General features: G+C 39.2%; 1 protein-coding gene across 7 annotated transcripts in view; it reads left to right on the plus strand.

Moving 5' to 3' along the window:
- RBFOX1 (RNA binding fox-1 homolog 1) overlaps window positions 1-23,336 on the plus strand; it is a 2,234,275-nt gene that overhangs the window by 2,106,040 nt on the left and 104,899 nt on the right. For all 7 annotated transcript variants that reach the window (XM_032606353.1, XM_032606358.1, XM_032606355.1 and 4 more), the window contains 4 exons: window positions 3,969-4,022; window positions 10,851-10,943; window positions 12,679-12,739; window positions 22,677-22,730. In XM_032606353.1, the coding sequence (XP_032462244.1) occupies window positions 3,969-4,022; window positions 10,851-10,943; window positions 12,679-12,739; window positions 22,677-22,730 (262 nt within the window). The remainder of the gene's footprint in view (window positions 1-3,968; window positions 4,023-10,850; window positions 10,944-12,678; window positions 12,740-22,676; window positions 22,731-23,336) is intronic.

Genomic DNA, 23,336 nt, shown 5'->3' on the forward strand with positions numbered 1-23,336 from the left:
CATTTTATTTTTAATGTGTGGCTTTAGTGTCTCTTTGTCAGAATCCTGGTTTCCCTTCTTTCACAATTCACTTTATAGTCTTTTTTTTTTTTTTTTTTTTTTTTTTTTGCGGTACGCGGGCCTCTCACTGTTGTGGCCTCTCCCGTTGCGGAGCACAGGCTCCGGACGCGCAGGCTGAGTGGCCATGGTTCACGGGCCCAGCCGCTCCGCGGCACATGGGATCTTCCCGGACCGGGGCACGAACCCGTGTCCCCTGCATCGGCAGGCGGACTCTCCACCACTGCGCCACCAGGGAAACCCCTTGCTTTATATTCTTTACTTCCTTCTCTTTTGGATAAATTTGTTCCAGTGTTTGGCATTAAATCATCCAGGTCATCTTAGATTTCCTGGGTTTTTTTTCTGTTTTAGATGGAACTTTCCTTGGTCAAAACATGATGTGGCCACAACATCCAAAGCAGAAGCCAGAGTCTTTTTAAAACACCAGTTGGCGTGTGAGTGAATGGGATCTTACATTATCAGGGGCCTTGGTTCTGGCCCCACCTACCTACTTCTTGATCATGTCAGAGCATGCGTTTCCTTTCCGTTTGAATTTTCAATGAACCCATGAAAGCAATGTATGGATTTCCACCAAATTAATCACAATGTCTTGCTCTTGAATAAAAAGCTCAATTTAACTTAATATTTAATAGTAAGCATTTGCGGTGTGAGAGAGTTGGTGATTATAGATCCAGACCTCTGATACAAGGCATTTCATTCTAGAATTGTCTTCAGAAACAGCTATTCAGTGAGTACTGGCTTCAGATTTTACCACTCCCTTATCAAGGGCACAGCCTTGCTTTCGTTATCAAAATACAGGCCTTTGGGGCATGAATATGATCCTCTGAATTCTCTATTGTCACCAGACACAGATTACATGACTTTCAGAACATGCAAAAGAAGTTTTCATTAGAGAAGAAAAGAAGCTTTCACGATCACCTTTGATGTATAACAAAATAGAGATGTTTTCGGACATGGCATGTTGCCTTCTATTCTGCATCCAAAACATGAAGCCGACCCTAAGAAAACTGGGATGATGCCTTTTCTTAGCCTGCATGCACACTCTTTGAACTAAGCTTTACTTTCATGTTTTATACTGTATCCATTGAACACTTTTCAGAGGTTTTCAGAGAAATATTATTTGATCTGAGAATATCTAAAAATGGGTGGTACCTATTTGCCCAAGTGTGTGCCTGTAAGCTCCTGGATTTTATCCTTGACACAGCTATTGAAACACCTCGGCTGGATTCTGAGATGTTGTTGAACACGGCTGAATGTCAGTGTTGAGCAAACAAATCCTAGTTACGTCTGCGAATGAGTTGTGTCTATTTAAATTGAAAATGTGCCAGCTGTGTTTACATCATTAGTACCAAACTTCCCAATTAAACTGTTGATACTATAAATATAGTACACAACTGCCTTAGGAAGGGGGCTTACATCAGCATTCTTCTTATGGCTTGTTTCACTGGCTTTGAGGATCTTCCACCCAGTGGCAACTGCCAAAGAGGCAAACACTGGGGACCATTTCAGGGCATATAGTGCCATTGTCCCATTTAGGGAATGACACATGTGAAGATTACCTTTTCATTGGTTCTGTCTCAACCAGATCTTACATTAAAGGAAGTGTTTTTGTGTTGACTGCTTAGAGAATGTTCCATGGATGACATTTGCTTCGTGGTTTTAGAGGAAGTCCTTTTCAAGCTTCTCTATCCATAAATATGTGTGCTTCCAGCCTCTTAGGCCTGAAATAAATATGATAGCATCTGTCTGGACTGAATATTCTAAGGAGGTTATATCAGAATTATGGCTTCTGAGAAGTTCACAAAGCTGGAGGACTTTTTAACTATGAAATTCACTTCACCTTTCAATGGCAAATCCTGCATTTCCCAAATCTGAAAATTATCTTCTATTTTTAACGATTTTCTCTGCCCAAATCAAGGGCACGGAAAATGCAGTAGAAGAATCTTCTCTTGACCAAAAGAATAGTTTAGTATCCACAAATTACAGGGTGAGTTAGCTGCGTGTTTCTTGGTATTTCCATACGGCATGCTAGAGATGTAGACCTTCCATCTTCTCTCCTGGTTGAGCCTTCTCTTCTTGATTTCTTCCTATCCTTCTACTTCTCTCTGAAGTAGAGAAGCACTTCTGCTCCACAAGAAGAATTCAAGTCTGTAATCCCCTGGATGGGTACATATCCTGAGGGATGGGCACATTTCTGTGGCCCAAGATGACATAGCTTTGGGTTTCTTTTTCTCATAGTCAAAACTACTCTCATTTCAAGATTTTGAGCTATTTATATTCGACTGGAGCATACATATGTTTTTCTGTCTTTCTGAGTAATGTAGATTTATTTGTACATTCCAGAGGATAGCCTCTGTATATTCCAAATTTTTTTGTTTCTTTTTTTTTTTTGAATCTCAGTAAGACCTTCTTGACACTTACTCTCCGGGCCTCCCAGTATTCTGTGAGTGGTGCACATGGGTCAGTCAAGCTGCCCCTAATTCTCTGTATCTAATTGTTCCCTTTCTCTCCTGCCCCTCCCTCCCCCATGGCTCCATCCTCTGCTACACAGAGGCTGCTTAAGGCTTTCCGCCCAGTGGAGAGAGACAGAATACAGAATCTCCTAGGGTTATAAAAGATGTAATAAAAATTCAGGCTGCAAAAGCAAATGGAACAATAGGAAGGCTCAAAATCAGGGAAAAAGAGGATGGAAATTTTACTTTATGTTGTTCTGTTTGTTTTTTAATCACTGAAGCAGGCATTTGCTCTCATTCTGCGTCAGGGTAAAATTTCTATCTGATTTTCCCCCGGGCCTTGTCACACACTTTTGCGCTACTGTCTCCCACCTGTACTCATGTAGAACAGACCACACTCAAAATATGCCCATTCGACTTCATGCGATCTAAGAAAACAGAAAGGATTCCAGCATCAGGGAAAAGGATTTTGAATTATCAAATGCTTTTGGAGCGGGGTCCATGTTCCCATTTTTTAAGTGTGAATTACAGACTGATGTGCGTGTGTCACTAGGACTACTAGGGTAGTCTGTTACTAGTCATAGTAAGTTACAAAATACAAGACACAATATCAGAAATTTTAATTTCAGATAACAGATATTTTATTAAGTATAAGTATGTCCCAAATATTGTGTGGGGTACACTTATCCTGAAAAATCTGACATTTAAATTTAACTAAACATCTGTATTTTATCAGGCTACCTAATGTATTTGTCATCTGAAACTTTGTTTCTAGATTTGAATATGTTGAGTTTCTTCCACTTTTTATAAAGCCTATTCACGCTAATTGTCTAAAATCTGTTTGTTTAACAACATGGAGAATCATCTTGAAAGAAGTACATTTCAGCCTGAGGATAGACCACAACTGTGCTGGTTTCTTGCTTGTGATGGGTGTCTGTGTAGTGGATCTTCCTTTTATCTTTACTTCTCTTTTATGGCCTGGCTGCTCCTGGCTTTTGCAGAGCCAAGGTCCAAAATCCTCAACATCCCATTCTAGTCGGATATTTTACTATCAAAATCCCACTTCACCAAGCGGGCTTTGCCCAGTGGCTAGTGACGTAGCCTAGAAGAGCCCTTGTATATACTAGCAGTTTTTAATCTTTGCTGCTCAGTGCCTGGGAAGGCAATCACTCACATATCAAGAAAGAAAAGTAGAATTAACCTCTCGGTTACATACTTGGTACTGGGCCCCTATTCTGATAGCTTATATGGTGGGATATGCCATAATTTGGAAATAATACATGCGGTTGTATTTTCTCTTGGTTCAAGTGCATCGTTTAATGAAAGAACAACATAAAATGTATATCCTTGACATTAAAAGAGAAAACAAATTCTGACTTGGGGCACAATTACCCATGCGCATAATATGATTCAGTGTGTTTCTCTTCTTGCTTATAAAATATTTCTATTTCTTTGCAGCAATTTGGTAAAATCTTAGATGTTGAAATTATTTTTAATGAGCGAGGCTCAAAGGTAAGCAACTTCATTCACTTTAGAATTGTTTAGCTTATGTTGAAATGCTTGTTATAAATACGGGGAAACAACTGCACTGTTTTAATCAGTACGTTGTGAAAATACACTTCCGTGGGAATTCCTTTAGGGACCACCTCCCGTTTCCAAAATGGTGGGGACTACATTGGATTCAGTTTAAAATGTATGAGGGGGTAATTTTAAATCGCTGTTTTATATATATCTGTAGATGTCTATATATCAATTTTCCAGAGGAAAACTACCCATGCTTAAAAAAATAATGTTGTTGCTACATTTTTGTTTTTCAGTGATAATTATGTTCTTTATATTAAAAAGTGAGTTGATAGTCTCATGAGCAGGTAAATATGTGATTATTCTGTATTAATAAAGTGCAGTTCTTTTCCTGGGTTGTAGGGGAGAAAATCTCATATACACCAACCTTTTGAATAAAACTTGATCCATTAGTCTGTGTACCCACCCACATTTTGCAATTTGCCATTGCTTTTTTTTTTTTTTTTTTTTTTTTTTCTGGGAAACCAATTTTTAAGTAGATTTTCTTAGAGCTAACAGTGTTAGTAAAAATCAGAGGTTATGTGGTCAAACTCCAGCAGCTTCAAAATGGAAATAGGTTGGTAGGAAAAAAAAAGCCCAACTCTTCCAAAACATCTTCTGTATCAGTGGTCATCTAAGAGCAGTATCCAGACGGGCAGCATCAGCATGACCTGGGAATTTAGAAATGCAGATTCTCAGGGTCCAACCCAGACCTTATTGAATCAGATCCTCAGAAATTGGAGCCCAGCAATCTGTGTTTTAACAAACCTACCAGGGCTGTGGTTAAACTGATAAACCCTGTGTCTTCCTGTTTTTGACACACGCCCTCGCCCTCGCTTCCTTTGAATGCAAACTAGCCCTTCGCCCCCTGGGGCTTCGAGGTTGCTAAAGCATCCTCCTTCTACCTGCATTGACGGAAAATGCGAGAAAGCCATCAGAATCTCCCTGGAGGAAAGCAGTGCATTTGGCAGAGCAGCAGCAAATACTGTGGTAACAGGGAAGGATGCTGCAAAAGACTTGGATATTGACATCAGGAACTAGAAAGTGAACACGTTCAATAACTCTGCCTGGTTTCCGGTCTGCCAGGAATGTTCAGCTGCCTTCACATCCCCAGACTGTGAAAGTGGGGATGGAGAGAAGTTGATTACCAAGCACAGAGAGATCCCGGGTTCAGCCCCAGAGCTTTCCGTACACAGGCAATTTGGGACAAGCCAGCATCCAGGAGGGTTACTAAAAAGAACAGGTTTTACCTAAGGGGGCAAGAGCCAGTCTCCTGGGTATAGTAACCATTTCCTCCCCACAAAGCAATCCTTTATTATTCCTTGGACAGTCTGTACCCTCTTCGTCCTAAATAGGTTTAGTATTAACCTAATAGGATAATGCTGATTGAATTGAAGAAAGAAAATGCCAGTATTCTCTTTTCCACAGTCAAAATGGTGGTGTGATATTCCAGATGAGTGTAAAAAAAAAAAAAGAAAAATCAGTTCATTATACTCTCTGGTTTTGCTACTTTAGGGAGCTCATCATTGTGTAATTTCAGATGTTTTACAGTCATCCTTGTAATATGTCAGTAGTTTGACCTCCAGGCTGGGGGAAAAATAAGCTAACTCTCTTTCTGCTGTGGTATGAAAAGCATTACAGGTACTATTTCTATATGTGCAAAGTCAAGTGCATTAAGAGAAAAATGTGCCTGATCCTTTTCACTCAGGACTGATGTATTTTGGGCAAAGTTATAGAAGATGTTGGCCAACTTTCTTCTAATCCTGAGTCCTAGCACTGATGCCTTTAAAGGTTGTTTTTTTTTTTTTTAATTTATATTCCATGTGTACTTTGTTTTGTAACTTTTGCAAGTTGGAGGAAGCTATTTAATTTTTTTCGAGAGCTGTTTAAGGACATTAGAAGAATATCATTTGCTATTTTGAAAGGACAATGGTGGTGCTATTTTTAAGACTTCTTCCCTCATTCTCGTGATTAGCCTGTCTCTAGGGCTTTAGGAATAAGACCATTTAAATTTGCTGCATCGAGAGATTGATTTTGTGAAGCTGTGAAACCTTTTTTTTTTTTTTGATTAAGAACCATCAAAAATAGCCTCTCTCAGTGGGTTTGCTCCCTCTGAATGAAAGAACTGGTCTTGCAGGTGTGGGAGCTGACTCGTACCACTGGAATGTCATGGAGACAGTCCAGTTGGGAACTGCTGAATGAAGGAAACAGCTCACACGGGGATATCCTTCTTTCGTACTTGACATTATCCTTTACGGGAAAAGGTCTTATTTAAAGGAACATTTCCACTTTAATGGTCGAGAAACCTGAACTGTTGGTATGACCTGATTTTCATCCTTTGGTATTGGAGAAGTAGCCAGGAAATACAGGAGAGCTTACAAGCTAGGAGCTGACCTTCTGGCCGTCGTCTTTGGGGACCATCCCAAGACAGCCACTCAATGCTCAATGAGGGAGGCTCAACGTGGGTGTTTGGTGTGTGTGTGTGTGTGTGTGTGTGTGTGTGTGTGCGTGTGCCTGTGCGTATACACACAAGCAGTATCTATATCATCCTGGGGATGTATAATGTACAAGTTCATGTATAGAAGGATAGCAAGTAAACAAGGAAATCACTTTCAGAAAAGATCTGCCAGACTTGGAAAATGGAATGAGATAGCATTTCAGGGTGAGAGATACTATCATTCATTTTTCCTTTTCGGAGATTTTAAGATGTTGTGTTTACCTCTGAAACATTTTATTTGGGGGGGTGCAGCCAGAGATAGCTACTTTTTCATAGACCTAGGAAATGCAGTCTGCTCTTTGATTCGGTGATGTCTATAGTATTGGTTGCATTCCAGTACAAGGTTGGTGAATCGGACATGAGCGAGACAGAAGTGCTTCCTGTTCTCACAGACTTTCCAGAGTAGCCTGAGAGATGGATCCTTAAGACAAACAGATGCAACAGAGTTTGCTGTGTTCTCAGCGAAAAGGCTGCTGAGACTCCAAGCAGGCAGACCAATCTTGTTGGAAGCTGGGAGGGTTTCTGGGAGAAGTGGCATTTAAGCTGCAAGAAAAAGATGAGTCAGGGTTTCCCAGGGAAGGGAAGGAGGGAAGATGGTCTTCCAGGGAGAAGGGTCTGCGTGTGAAAAGGCGATTGGGAACAAGTGGGTCATAAAGCCCTTAGTCCCACAGGAAAATGAGCCTTCAGACCCTTATCAACAGCTCTCCTCTTCTAGGTGATGGGAGTTCTCCGCACCAGAAACTGGTGGAATCAGATTTTCATGTAAGATGAAAAGTCAGCACACACATCCATCCCGGATACTTCAGAGCCTTTATTTCAGCTATAAAATACTGTATTTGTATTACTACAAAAAGGGAATATATCGCCTAAATATATCCCACAAGACTAAAGTAGAAAAATAACTGGGATACGGGAAGATCAGAATTTATGTTTCACAAAAAGATTTAAAAATAAGCAAGTCACGGCTGGTCCACGTTAGGGTCGCCATTATCTGCCTAGGGGTCATGCCTTCCCATCATAGGGCACAAATATCCCAGATTCTCTTCTCCTGAAGGATTGCACCTTCTCTTAGCTCCCCCTTCTCTGTTAAGGTAAACCCTGGGAAGCAGTGTCTCTCCTCCAGCACTTAGGGAGCATCTGACTCCCCCCATACAGCCCCTCCTGCACACTTGATCTTTACAAGGTGATTGCATTGCACTCAGTTCCTTCCTGTGCTCACCAGGCCAAGTCCAGAAGGTGCTTCTTTTGATCCCCTTTTTAAGACTGAGATAAAAATATTCAAAATATTTTAAGAATATTCTGCAAGTTACATTTTGCTTAAGATAGAATTCTGACCACGAGGCAGGTCAAAAGAAACAGCACCTGTGCTTGATGGAGAGGGTGCCTCAAAATGGCCAGCTGGTGGTCTCTGGTTATGGTGTAGCTCCCCAGATGAGAATCTGGCCATCTTCTGACCCAGGGACATCATAGCACTTCTCACCTGGGTGGGAGGTAGGATTGTCCAATGACACACGTAGGAGAATCCCTTTGGTATTTGGGGGACTGAGTCTGGAGCAAGGTCTTCATGAACCCAGCTTTGCCAGATCTCAACTAGGCATCTCAGCAGGTTGAAATGAGCCACTCAAAAAAAAAAAAAAAAAAAAAAAAAAAGTTTAGCAGAAAATAATGAGAGTAAAAATAATAATAAAGAGAATAAATATATTTTTTTTACTTCAAAGGAAAGTGAAAATGGAGTAGAATTCCTTTTTAGTTTATGAACTTGGGGTTCAGAATAAATCTTTATCTTCACTTTCACCTCTCCCTGACATACATGATGCAGATTTTAGGCCAGTATGGTTTGCTCTGGGCTCAGACCAGAATCACAGTGACTCGATTCGTTGGGATCGTGTTAGACAGGTGGGTGGCATGTTCGACTTTCTCCTGCCTATGTTCCTTCCAGCACTGCGGTGACCCCGACTGTTAGTGCCTATCGACAACAATGATGCCACCAAGCCCTCCATCGATAAATCGCATCGGACTGTGGGCTTCCTTTCCTTGCCAAGTGAAAGAATTGCCCCAGATAGAGCCGGAGTCCTAGTTTCCCTAATTACTTATTAAATGTATGGCATGGCTATGGACGCTAGAGCACTGGGCTTAGAGGTCAGGAAGAGAACATTCCTATGTGATTTTGGCTGACCCCTAGGTTTAAGATACGAATCACCAAGTCAGATAGATATTCATCTCAAAAACTCACTCCACTCCCTAAATTGCTCTATAGAAACTGGCAATGTAATATTCTACTTCATTCAAAGAACTGAGTCCTTTTGATAGTGCTTAGTGGTATGAGAGGCCACGGAAACCCAATTGCTGGGCCACATAGGTAACTTTTTCGGCAGATTTCTGGGTTCCACTCAGGGATTCTGATCCGATAGATATGGGTCAGGGCTCAGGAATCTGAATGTTTAATATGCTCTCCAGTTCCTTCTGATGTACAACTAAGTGTGGGACCCACTGGCTAAGAGTCAGAGCCATCAAATAGAGCGACCCCCTCCCCCAAATTCTGTCTTTTGCCTGTTGAAGAGCTATTATTTCAAAACTAATCGGCACGTATCTTTGAGTACCAAATGTGGGCATCCTACCAATGATGTATAGAACTAAGTAGTGTCCTTCTAAGCATGTAACCTTATTAGGTTAATCAAATAGTTCAGACCTACCCTAATCATGTACCCTCACTGTGGGAAATATGAAGGGTAATTCAGCCTAATCCCCCGAGTGAATAATTAATTTTTTTCTCCATCAGATAATTATCTAATCTAACTTGAAGACATCCACAGATAGTTTCTTCTATGCATGAGCCCATCTTAATATTGGAAAGTTCTCTCTTAGTTAAAGCACTGGGTAACAGCTCTCTAAATACCCTGAGTTTCGGGCATCCCTTTAGCAATCTAATGAGGATCTGAGAGTTAACAGCTAATGACTAGCTGTGATTTGTAATGACGGTCTGTTTTATTACTGGGACAGACTGTCCTACTGCCCCAGCTAAGCTTAAAGCTAGCATTTTTCCTTTATGTAAAGATTACTGAACACAAAGAGGAGTCCTGGCACATTGCATTATTTCACCCAGTTTACACTGTGAAGACCAGAACGAGCTGGGCATATTTGCACTGGAATTGTTTCAAACGGTTGGTGTATATTTCTGAACAAGATGTACAAATATTTTTAGGGGTTTTAAAAATAATGTGTCATATTTTCTGTACTCTTCTTAGGAACAGTGTCAGTGAAGAAAAAGGATGGATTTTTAACAATGCAATGTTTGGGGGGTTGTTTTTTGAGGCTGAAATATTAAACAAAATATGCCAGTGGTGCAGAAAAGGGTATATTTGTTATTGACCAATAAAAGTTCCCAGAGTGTTATTATAAATAACATTCTATTAAAGGAGCTTCTTTATTTTCTACCAGTTGATTTGATAAATGAATACCAGCATAATGTCTTAGGACTTTACCATATGAATACACATTTCCCTTTTGGGTTAATAAAGTAGTCGGGAAAGTTGACAAATTCCGAAGCATGTATATTATTTTCAGGGTCAGAGGGGAAGTATTAATACAAAAATGTTACTTGAACTGTTTGCATTATTAATCAATTGATGTTTATTTCTATTCACTTCATGGGATTATTTTGCTTATTAGATCAGAGTTTAAGATTTATTTTAAAAAAAGGTCTTTCCTTTTTTTTAGGCTTTTAATTTTTATTTTTTGAGACATAAAGGCTGTAGAATTGACAAATTTGAATAACCCTAAAACTGCATGGAGAAGAGATGGTCTTAAAACCACACAGCATGACTCTGTAGGCAATGTTAGAAGATTCTGGCATTCATTGTTGAATTTTGTGCACACGTTTTCTTTTCTTTTCTTCTTAATCTGCATGTCAAGAAAGTGGTTCCCTTTTTTTTCCTCGTTATTTCATTTTCTTCTCTGTGAAGACACTGTACATTTATTTTGATCTCATTTTCTTTCCGTTAGATTTCTTTTCTTCTGTAGTGACATTTAGAAAGGTATTTCTGGTATCATTCTTTGAATTCTTCAGGGGTGACAGCTAACGGGTGACAGAAAACAAAAATCTTGTTCACATTTGTCGCTTACTTATTGCACATTTTAGTACTCTTATAATTTCTCTAATTTGCATGTTACAGAACTGAAGCCAGGACAAGAAATAGAAATTAAAGCGAGAGAACGTTCCACAGTGGTCGTTGACTGAAAATAATAATCTGCATGTTGTTTTCCCTTCTCCCTCCTGCATGCAGGGATTTGGTTTCGTAACTTTCGAAAATAGTGCCGATGCGGACAGGGCGAGGGAGAAATTACACGGCACCGTGGTAGAGGGCCGTAAAATCGAGGTGCATGTCCAAAATATTTTCCTTTTCATCTTTTTGATAAGTGTCTGCTTCACGCTCATTTGTTGTTTCAGATGCATCATTGTGTCTTGTATGTGACCCTACTCCCTTCTCATTGTTTATATATATATATTTATATATAAAAAGGAAAACTGGCCTTAATTTTTTTTAAATTTTCCTTTATTATGTTACTCTTATTACTGCTAAAAGGTGGATGGCAAAAGTGAGACAAAAGAAAGGTTAATCTGAAAGGGATTTTTAAATTATTTTATTTTTCATGTCTTATAACCAATGGGTGCAGTAGATTCCAAGCAGTGGAGAGAGTGTTGCCAAACAAAACAAAATACAGAGCAGTTTCTTTTTTTTTTTCCTTTTCTTTTTCTTTCCACTACAGGGTTGATGAGGGATCCACAGTGGTGTGCAAATTAAGCCAAATTGTGAAAGAAATGGCGTTCGAGAGAACGATTGTTTGGGGAAAAAAAAAAAAGTGAGAGGTTTTTGTCATGAAACCTTTCTTTTTTTTTTTTTGTTTTGTTTTTTTAAGAAGCCAGTTTGAACTTTATATTCTTTTGATCACAAAGTGAATAACCAAACAGGATTTCCTGTTCAATATCTGGCCATTCTTCATGGAAAAAAATAAACGCTAAAATTCCAATACTCAGAATCTGCTCTTTCTACCACTGACTCTCCCTCAAAATGACCACAGGGTAGTATTTGTTAAAACTTAAAAAAAAAAAAAGAAAAAATACCAGTTAAAAATGCTTTAGTCTTTGGAGTAAGATGTTGCATATTTTGCCTTTCATTTCCTCCCACCCTCGACGATAACCCTTAGGCCCCTCACCAAACTCTCAGTAACCATGGTAACTGTATACAAACTCATGCTGGCGATGGTGGTGAATGGTAAGTGGTGAAATCCATCTGCCGTTTCACGTATTTAGTGCTGATATATCTCTATACATATATATACCACGTGAATTTTTTTGACTTGTTGTATTAAGTTTTCTTGATGCTCTATTTTTTTGGATATTGGTACGCCTGTAACTGAGTGTACGTTCTAAGCTAGCCTGGGAGGCACTGACTGGATTGAGATATGACCAGTGCACATCTTACTCAGATCGTTAACTCCATATTGTGTTAAACAATGCACCCTCTCTTTTATCCTTTTGTTAGCTGTGACTTTAAAGCTTGAATGATTTTGTTAATTCTTGCGATGTAAAAGGCTCTTGTTCCAAGTGTTGAATGCTAGATGTTGCTTCCCTATGGTTCTTCCCTCGTAAAGTGTTGCATACGGCTAAAACTCGTTTGTCCTTTTTTTGACATTTATGTTCCCTTGTACCTTGTCTCTCCCCTCTTCTATTCCACTGCATGTTCCTTCATGTGAACCTTATTTTATGTTTAAAAAATATTTATTGTTTCTGTGTTACCATGGAGTACACGCATGCTTTTCAGTCTTCAATTATGCAGTTCCTTTTAATTTGCTTTTACTGTCTCCTTATTAAACTTTTAAATGATATGACATTGCTTTATTGAAATGATTTGTTAAAATGGTTATGAAGTAAATGTAATTATAAAAATGTATGATTTTGTTATGCACCTACTGCCTTTTATAAATTAAAATGCATTTTAGTTTTTGGTGTTTTTTTTTTTTAATAAGTAATCACAGTCATAATGCATGCAACTAATTGAACTGTGGACTGGCCCTGGAATATGTGCTTATTTGAGTTTTCTATGTACATAGGTAAATAATGCCACAGCACGTGTAATGACAAATAAAAAGACTGTCAACCCTTATACAAATGGTAAGTAGAGATTGGCCTTTTACAAGAAATTGTCTCTACCTCAGAATCTATTAAGTAATTTAACTGGGGAATCTGTTTCAACAAGCCACATTTGCCTCAGCATGGCTACTGTGTCCTTGCTGCTGACCTGCTACAGTGAACCACTTGAATCAATAAGATAAATTTCATGACAAAGGCAAATTTAGTTCTCAGGTTAAGAGTGCATGTCCTTCTTTCAGTCTCTCTGTAATAACTCCCATGTGAGTGAGATACAGTACTTATTTAGGAATTACTTGGGTAATTTAATTTATTGTTATTAGAGTTAGTTGAAGGAGGATGGAAGTTTTGTTTGTTTCATTTTTCATCACCACCTCTTCACTGATCACTAATCATCCCCAGAAGTGGGACTGCAGAATTTGGTTCTGGCTTTGAATCTTCTCTGGAGCTATTAGGCTTTTAAAGTGCCTTAGAGGGTGTCTCATGACCAGTTCCACAGTGAGAACTGGTTGCCCTCCAGTGGCATTCGGGGGCAGGTGAGGGTGTTGCTGTGTATTGCAGACCCCTTCAGGACAAGGCATTTCTGCCCTTGCTCTAGAAGAAGACATCTCAAGACGCTTCATAATAAGGATTTAATATGTATGAAGAGTTATTTAAAATGTTCACACATTTTGATTCTTTAATCCTTCTCAGAAAAAAATGTCTCTTAAGATATATGGGGGGAGGGAGGCTGCTGATATGCTAATCATATACTTAATTGTACCAGAATTAGAAAGAATGTAATGTAGTAAGTTAAAGTTAGAGCTTAGTGGAATATTATAGTCATTAAAATGAGTAGGATGAAGACTACAAAGGGCCTCATAATGAATTAAAAATTTTAAAATAAGAAAATTATATGTATAGCATGATTTGAATTAAGGTAGGCATTACACCAAAATGTTAATGGTTGAATTGAATTGTGAGACTGGAAGATATTTTTTGGTTTATATATTTTTTAAAAATAGCAATTTTATTACAGTCTTAAGGAAAAATTTATGGAATTTTCCATTTTTAACATTTTAATTACACATGAAACATGGAAATACAGACATTAAAAAGAAAGAAAGAGAGGGAGAGAGGAAGGAAGGAAGGAAGGAAGGAGGGAAGGAAAAAGGGGGGGAAGAAAAGGCTAAAATATATTTCGAATGACACTACTGCCACCTTGGTTTCCCAGCTACCTCCTCAGAAGGTACCACTATTACAGATTATTGTCTATACCTTTATTTTGCACCTTCTTGTATATATACGTAGTCAGTATATATTTATAACATTCACAGTAGTGTGTGCATTCTTTTTATATGAACATGGTGTACATATCATTTCTAATTGGCTTTTATAAGTCATATGGAGTTCTTTCAATGTTAATACATACAGACTACATTCATTCTTTTTAGTGGTTACATAATATTCCATAAAATGAATATATGGGTTTATTCCCACCTCACGTACTGATTGACATTTTTTTTTCTATTATAAACAATACTACAAGCATTTGGTAGTTTTGTTTTTGTTTTTCCTCTTTCTTGTGCAAATGGCTACCAATTAGGCTAAGCCAGTTTGTTCTTATTTTTAAAAGGGGCAAAATTAAACAGAAATATACCCTCAATATAATAGGAGTCTAAGGAGAAAGACCAGAAGAATTATTTATTCTGCTGACCCATTTTCCCAGCTCCAGCAACCCAAGACATAACCTTAAATGGTATAGAAAATTTTTGCAACAGACTTTGGATGCCCAGTGATGAAATAAAGCAAACCGCTGAGTTATATGTCATGAAGACTTTCTACTTGGGTAAAAATGATAGCTCTGCAACTTGCCAGAGCTAGTACACAATGACACCAACATGACTACTGGGCACTTTCTTTAATTATGAAGTAGCAATTGTGTGTGAGTGTGTGTGTGTGTGTTTGCACCACGCATGCTTTCATGCATATGCATAGATGTTCATATCTGCTGCTTATGTGAGAAAATAAAGCAAGGGAAGCCAAATGTTATTCCTTAAGCCATATGTAGGCATATTTATTTTAAAGAAAGTGCTATTGATCAATGACATACCTAGGGGCTTGGAGACACAATTCAAAGCCTATTTATTAATAGCCAACATCTCTGAGTTTATGGCATTATGTTAAGCATTTTAGATGCACTGGGTCCACGTGAAGTCCTGTAAAGAAGACATAGTTTTCCTGTGGTAAAGCTGTAAAATTTGAGGCTAGAGGAGATGGAGTGATTAGTGAAGGCTTTTTTTTTTTATTATGAAATAACAAAATCTTGTGGCCATGCCCATGTGTTATGAGTGCATCGCTTTCCCCTGTCATCTTACAGAGCTGCACTCAAGCAACCAGCTACAGGAACAGAAAGATTATTAAAGTTGCAGCCCCAAATTCCCAGTTTGGTATGTTGGCATAAACATCCCACATCCCATTCCAGGGAACCATGCATTCTTAGTTTCCAGAAATGTCATATGGGTCTCTAATCTGTGTACCCAAAAGGGGGTACTCAGGGGCTTATCCTGTCACATGGACTGAGGATGGTACCTAAGGGGTAGATGGGCAGTCGCAGTAGAACTGACTTTAAAAAAAAGGCAGATCCTAACTACATAAAGATGATTGGCTTCTATAGTGGAGATGGTGGAGAATTTTGGTATTCAAGAAAAGTAGTTTTCAAAGCTTTTTCAATCCTTAGTTCATGAGTACCATCACTACAAGTAAAATTTCCCGTAAAAGGCAATCCAACATAACTGAAAAGATATGGGTCCCTCTCAGATCCTTAACAAGCATGACTGTGTTAATAGAGGATATTATCACTACCAAAAAGAAAAAAAAAAGAAAATGAAAAAAGAAAGTGGTAGCTATGTGAGATGATGGATATGTTAATTAGCTGGATTGTGGCAAAAATTTTACAGTGTGTATGTATATCAAATCAACAAATGGTACACCTTCAATCCTTCAGTATAGACAAACTTAGTTACCAGTTATGCCTCGATAAAGCCAGGAAAGAAAAGAGAAGTGAGGACAAATAAAGTCACATGGAAATGAGAAAATTGATTGGTGAGATTCATTCATTAGCTACCTCATTCATTCTCACAAACCATCAAACTTAGGCTTCAGCAAAATTAGGCATCACTAGAGTCATCAAATTTTGAGATCACCTTCACATGGAAAAATATGGCTCTCCACGCCAGCATCACAGTCATGCACTCCTTCAGTCTTGTCAGTCATCCAGCAAAACTTTAAGCAGCTGCAAAGTTTTTGATGATGAATGGGACAGGACCCTAACCGCGATAAGACACAAGGTTAGGAGGCTCTGCTATAGAGGACCAAAGTTAATGAAATCATGGAGGATGTGGATTCCGTTTCCCAGGACATTTGAACTTGGCAATAAGAGAAGACTGTAGAATGACACATAGGGGTCTGGAAACCCGCCCCATCAGAAAGCTCCACAAAGAGGGAATTGGGCGGGCTACTTCTGTATTGCTGATTTTTCCTGAGGACACCAACCCTCAGAGAAGAGTTAAGCTTTACTGAGCTCATTGGAGATCAAATGTTTCCTCTGTAAAACAAGTTGAAAATCAGATTCTCAGGAACTTCTTCGATGTTGGAGAAGCATTGGTGTTGGATGTAGCTCTTTTATTTTCTCTGAGATCTTAGGAAGGTTGAAAACGGGACAAAAAGACCCAAGACTATATGGAGAGGTGGACTTCGCATCATACCTGCCTTTCACTGGCTATTGAACTGCAGGCAGGCTGTTGAAACACTCCACATAACAGCTTTCCCAAGTGGGACCTGAGAAATGGGACCTACTATATAGGGTATTTGTGATTATTATGGGAGATAAAATGCTCAAAACAGTGGCAGGGGTACAAAGTCCCCTAAAAATTTATTTACACAATAACCTCAGTAATAAGTTGCCATCCTGTTCTCTTTTTTTTTTCCTGTAGATAGTAAGCTGAGTTTCCTGATAGACATATTAACTTAAGGATCAAACATTCAGATGCTAACAGAAGCTGGCTAGGTCAAATAAATAAGGAAGCAGAGAGGGTCTGAGAAACTTGTGGCCTTTTGGGACTCTTTCATTTTCATACTGGGAAAAGCAAAGTATGTCTCTTCTAGAAGAAAAAAACAGCACAGGGTAACAATAAAAGATTGCTGACCTTTGGCCTCCAAGCCCAGCATGTAATAGGGAGGAGACAAACTGGAGGATTAAGTGGGGTGGTCCCTCATCACCCCCAGCAAATTGGTCCATGGAGGATTCTTAATCTAAAGTTGCTATTTCTGCTCATGTTTGAAGAGAAACAGAAATCCTGTATAGACGAAATTTAAATGTTGACAATAAATATGTGTTGCAAAAAAAAAAGTTCCTGAGTGAACCAGATGCAACGTGCAACTGACTTTTCATTTTGGGCATTGCCGTCTGCACCATTTCAAGTACCAGATCCCTGGCATCCTCAGGTCATGTCTTTAGAAAACCTCGGTATGCAGTTTGGGAAACCCCAGACATTTTTTTTTTTTAACATCTTTATTGGAGTAAAATTGCTTTTCAATGTTGTGTTAGTTTCTGCTGTATAACAAAGTGAATCAGCTATATGCATAGGTATATCCCCATATCCCCTCCCTCTTGCATCTCCCTCCCACCCTCCTTATCCCACTCCTCTACGTGGTCTCAAAGCACTGAGCTGATCTCCCTGTGCTATGCAGCTGCTTCCCACTAGCTATCTATTTTACATTTGGTAGTGTATATATGTCCATGCCACTCTTTCACTTCGTCCCAGTTTACCGTTCCCCTTCCCCGTGTCCTCAAGTCCATTCTCTATGTCTGTGTCTTTATTCCTGTCCTGCCCCTGGGTTCATCAGAACCATTTTTTTTTTTTTTTTTTTAGATTCCATATATATATGTTAGCATATGGTATTTGTTTTTCTCTTTCTGACTTACTGCACTCTGTATGACAGACTCTAGGTCCATCCACCTCACTACTCAATTTTGTTCCTTTTTATGGCTGAGTAATATTCCATTGTATATATGTGCCACATCTTCTTTATCCATTCATCAGTCTATGGGCACTTAGGTTGCTGCCATGTCCTGGCTATCGTAAATAGTGCTACAACGAACATTGTGGTACATGACTCTTTTTGAATTATGGAAACCCCGGACATTTAAGGGTGATTTCTTGAATGCGTTTCTTCGATACCCAACTCCGCAAAGCCCTAGAGAAGGTACATGCAGAGTTTTTTGTGTGCACATTCAGACCTGTCTTTTAACACCTAATACAGCCGTAGTTAACACTGGGGACCTCGGCCAGTGTTTCTGCAGAAGGCTGGCAGATGACCTTTGAGAAGCTAAATTTTAGGAGGGGAACACTGATTTGGATGCAGCCCCTTGAGGCCAGGCTGCAGAGGGATCTCTCTAAACAGCTCCTATGTGTGATATGGAGTGAGACCTCCACATGTCTGGTCTCTGCTCCATTGCCTTGTTGTATGGGGGCCCTGGGAGCTGGGAGCGGTGGGCTTTGTCAGCTGTTCTCCCTTTGTTGTAAGCTTCATTGTTCAGTTTAATGTCCTTGATCAAAATCTCTGAATTTGCAAGGCCTGGAGACATACACAAACTGCCTGAGAAATTAAAACTGGGATCATTTTGTCCGTCTTCCTGACAGTGCAGGCTCCTGTCTCCAGCAAGGTGATCCCAAGGGTCCCTTCCAGGTACTAGAAGGAGTCATAGGAACTAGGAGGCCATTTGCATGTGATTTGCATGCATTTACATAAGCCTGCAAGATCCCTGTTAAGTCTGAGCAGAGGTGATTTTCAAGGGCTGGATTCTTATTGCCTTTCCCTTGAAGACAGTCACCCCTAACAGGGCCCTTTTTTATTAGGTGTATATAGGGAAGCAGGTCATTGACGGTAGGAAGGAGATCCTAGCTAAAAAGGAATGAGTCCATTAAAAAAAAGCTCTTTATTCTTTCAGTTCCTTTAGAGCAAAACTAAGTAAATATGTGGAGCACTGACTATTTGCCAAACAGTTTTAGATGTTGGGAATTCACATCGGACAGCAGTCAGTCCCGCTCACTTCACCATTAATTTTAATGAAGGAGAAAGTTTATAAAAACAAGAACAAGCAACAAAAGAAAAAAGATAAATCCAGGCGGTGTTAACCGCTATGCAGAAAACAAAACTGGGAATTGAATCAGGGGACGGCCGTAAGAGTAGTGAAGGAAGAGGCATTAAACATCCTGCCCTGGGGAGACATTGGAGACCTAAATAATATCAGGTCAACTTTTGAGGAATGAGCAGAGTTCTCCAAGCAGAGTGAGCGGTGGATACAATCCAGAATGGTCTAGATTGGTCTAGAAGGATCTTAAGTTGTTTTGAAAAGATGAAAAAGGCCAGTGTCACCACAGTTTGGAGAAAAGGGAACAGTGGTACAAAACAAATGGACCGGGGTTAGATTGTGTGGGCTTGTAGGCCAAGGTAAAGAATTTGTGTTCTAGGGCTTCCCTGGTGACGCAGTGGTTGAGAATCCACCTGCCAAGTCAGGGGACACGGGTTCAATCCCTGGTCCGGGAAGATCCCATGTGCCGCGGAGCAACTAAGCCTGCGAGCCACAACTACTGAGCCCGCGTGCTGCAACTACTGAAGCCTGCATGCCTAGAGCCCATGCTCCGCAACAGGAGAGGCCACCACAATGAGAAGCCCATGCACCTCAACGAAGAGTAGCCCCTGCTCGCCACAACTAGAGAGAGCCCACGCGTAGCAACAAAGACCCAACACAGCCAAAAATAAATAAATTAAATAAATAAATTTTTTAAAAAAAGAATTTGTGTTCTAAGTGCAGCAGGAAGCTATTGAATTCTGAGTAGCAGGATGACATGTCTGATTTACTTTTTAAAATGGGTTTGGCCACTAGGAAAAGAGGAAGAGAAGATGGTGAGAGTTAGGACTTTGTTGCCGTGGACTTGTCCAGCTAAGAAATATAAATGTCTTGGGCTGGGATGGTGGCATTGGTGAGGGAGGGAAGTGGAGAGAGTGGAAACATCTTTTCAAAGTCTAACCAACAGGATTTTCTAATGGATGGTACGTGGGATATGAGGGTAAAGGAAGCATCAAGGCATTATTTATCAAGAATTTTGTTTTGAGGAACCAAGTGGATGGAGATGCCATTTGCTGAAGGGGGGAAGACTTGGTGAGGAATCTGCTTCAGGGGAGGAGGGAGATGAGAAGTTGAATTTTCGTGCCTGTGGTGTGGTTCAGAAAAGCCTTTGTTTTTCCTACAGTGGGAATAGAGCAGCCTTATTTAGGAGAAAAGACCAGTGATGGGAAGAAGGGAAAACCTGAACTGATGTTCCCATGGCTACCTGAGCAGTCTCATTTCATTTTGCTGCTCACATATCTCAGCTGACTTATTGTAGAGGAAACCTTATCAATTACCTCTCTCAATTAATACTTGCAAATGTGAGATGGCATAGATCTTCTGAGGAGGGAGAGTATCATTTTGTTTCTATTATGTTTATATTGAATGGAAGTTTTCCATGGGGAGACTTGGTAAACTGGTAGATCATTGGTAGATAGTTAGAAAGTGGCATTAAGTAGCATGCCCTAAGAAGACATCAGGTCAGCTTTGTCAAGAGCTGAGAGATTGATTGATTAGTCAAAAGATAAATAGATAATAAAGAAAGAGTGATGATAGAGATGGATGGATGGATGGATGATAGCTATAGATAGATAGATAGATGATAGATAAATAGCTACATAGATGGAGTTTTCTTAGCCCAAGGAAATGAGGAAGGTAAATGTAGATGAGAGAAACATGATTTCTAGACAGTCTTAGACACCTCTGAGAAATCTGTTTCTTTGAGAAAAATGAAAGACTGAGAAATCTGTTTCTTTGAAAAAAATGAAAGACTGTTGGCCTAACTTACAATCTTTGAGAGTTACATCAGAGTTAATCAATGGATCCACATTCAGTGAATGGTGTGTCCCAGCCTCGTGTGCAAAAGGAATTATTTAAGGGAGTTAATAAGAATACATAAAAGAAACAATGGTTTCAAAACGACCCTGTCTCTACTACCAGTAAAAGGTAGGGGCATAAGCAGGATGTAAGATGGAGGACAGAGGGAAGAAGAAGGGTCATAAATTCATAACTTAATTATTCACTTAATATGGCTACGTATAGATTTCTTTCACAAACTCTAGATTTCTGTGAAAAACTAGCAAGAGAAAATTAAATATGTCCAGATAACCCTGAAGCTTTATTTGCAGCCACTTTGCTCTATTTTCTCTTTGATTCCAAATGACTTAAAATGTGGACATGTCCTCAGAAATTGAGTATTTTCTTTTTTAGGAAGCAGTGAATTTCAGTTGGTCAAATTGAAGTCATTTTCCATATTTATAAAGCACATATTCTGAAATGATTGGGGTAATTTTTATTTTTATACCACTATAGGAATTTCTATAAGATAAGATGTGTTTAATATAGGAGAGGAAGGTGACAATATGGAGTTTCAGAAGCCCCTGGGACAATACGTCTCAGAATTTCATGTCTCATTCTCTGGGTCTAAAATTGCAGCCAGGAGTTTCCCATTAATATGCCTCCAAGTAATCCAAGGATAACCCTTTGGAAAACCCTATCCTAAGATCACCCTGGGTGCTGTAAACCAGCTAGTTTATTCAAATTGGAACGGAAAGTTTCTAGAAACAAAACATTCTTGGAAAGTTCTAGGAAGTTCTTAGGTCCATCCAGGGGCCAATCTATTGCAATATAGTGCCTCTGTCTTCCTTAGTGGATCAGTAGATTGTGGTCACCTCTCAGCTGTTCTTCCAGGCTCATCACTTAGACCAGGCAATAGGATGGCACACCCTCTCCCTCTGGGAAGAGCTCAGAGAGTACTTGTCACCAATACCTTCTCTCACATCACAACTCTCACCATTGCCTTTTCTCAGGAGCATTTAGTAGAGGACCTCTGATGTTTGACCTTCACCTCAAAGACACAAGGTTTCCCATACCTGTCTAGTGTCTTGGCAAGACTGTAATGGATGCTTTTATAAAGACTTACCAGCAGGAGCAGGAAATGATCACCAAACCCTAAAACATGATCATTTTTTGAGGTTGTTCCCTAAATAGTGCCCAGTGGGTGTGTAATGAAAGTAGCTTGATTTGCAGATATTCTTGTTTGCTCTTTTCTTGAGTAAAAGTTTCTAAAGGGCCAGGATTCATTTTACAGAAAATGCACCATGTGGAACGTTTGGAACATTACAGGATTCTGTTAATCCTATATACAGGTTATTTGAAAGTTACCTTAGATATCACATGCTTATTAAGAATTTTTATGGTTCTTGAATTCTTTGAAATGTATTCCACACAATCTCTAGTGGATAAATGTCATTTTCTTTGGGATTTAAAAAGCACTTTGGAGTTCTGTAGAGTCTCTGGGTCACAATTAGGAATGACGATTTTCAGAATATGTTTCTGCAAAGAATTCTGTTCATCTTCCAAAACTTTGCAAACTTAATACAAAGGGATGTATTACAAAGGGATGAACTTAATACAAAGGAGTATCTAGCAGTGATCCATGAAAGAAGACCAAAAAATTTAAATTATTATAGGGGCTCTAGAAAATATTGATATGGGATGAAATGAATTATCACATCCTTTTCAAAAGGTTCACCTGTAGCTGGTCAGTAGTTTCCATGCTATTAACTTGTATTGGCAGAAAATCAAAAAAGGGCCTAAGTCTATTTTTCCTATGTATAGTTTTCAAGTATTCTTTATGCCTGCCCAAACTATACATTCTCTTAATTTTAAAATTAAAAAAAATACACCATTTTGGTGTATTTGACTTTTGACTTGTAGTCAACCCATTTGACTTGTAGTTAATTTGCAGTGATAGGAGTTGTTGAATCAAATGTGATGATAACATTTTTGTGCATTTGTTTTAAGGCTGGAAATTGAATCCAGTTGTGGGTGCAGTGTACAGTCCCGAATTCTATGCAGGTAAAGAGTTTTCTCTTTGCATGATGTCTTCTTGGTCTTTTCTAAATGTGCTTTGCCTGCCCATAAAGAATGGGTTTATAAAATAATCTGAACTGATAAATTCCTATCCTGGCAAGTTTTGAATGATTTTTTTTTAAGGCAAAACCAAAAGTGTTTAAAAGCTTTTAAAAAATAAAGGGGAATCATGTAAGTTACATTGTGGCATAAGCATGGAGCCACGGCTCCTTGTGACATTTCACACTGATTTTGCCTCAAAAAAAGCACTGAGATTTTGTTCAAGAGATTTGAACAAATGGACAGCTGCTCATGCCTGTTTTCTTTCGATGTGCCTGAACGTGTTTTTCAGCCATACGTTTCCATTTGGAATTGCATTTTTTATTCCCTTGGCAAAGCAGAGAGTTGGCTTAATTATCCCAATAATGTGCCAGTGTTTTGGAATTGCAAAGAGAAGGATAATTTAGAAAACTAGGAAAGCTAAGTTGTCCTTCTTTTTCCATTAATCAGTTTCCCTTAGCAATTCCCTTTCTCTCTGCTTTGCCTTCAAGGGTATATAGCTTTCTCCTCATCCCTTCCCAGCCACCCAACTGCCACTCAAATCCACTGTCC

Source organism: Phocoena sinus, chromosome 15, assembly GCF_008692025.1.
Source record: "Phocoena sinus isolate mPhoSin1 chromosome 15, mPhoSin1.pri, whole genome shotgun sequence".
NCBI lineage: Eukaryota > Metazoa > Chordata > Mammalia > Artiodactyla > Phocoenidae > Phocoena > Phocoena sinus.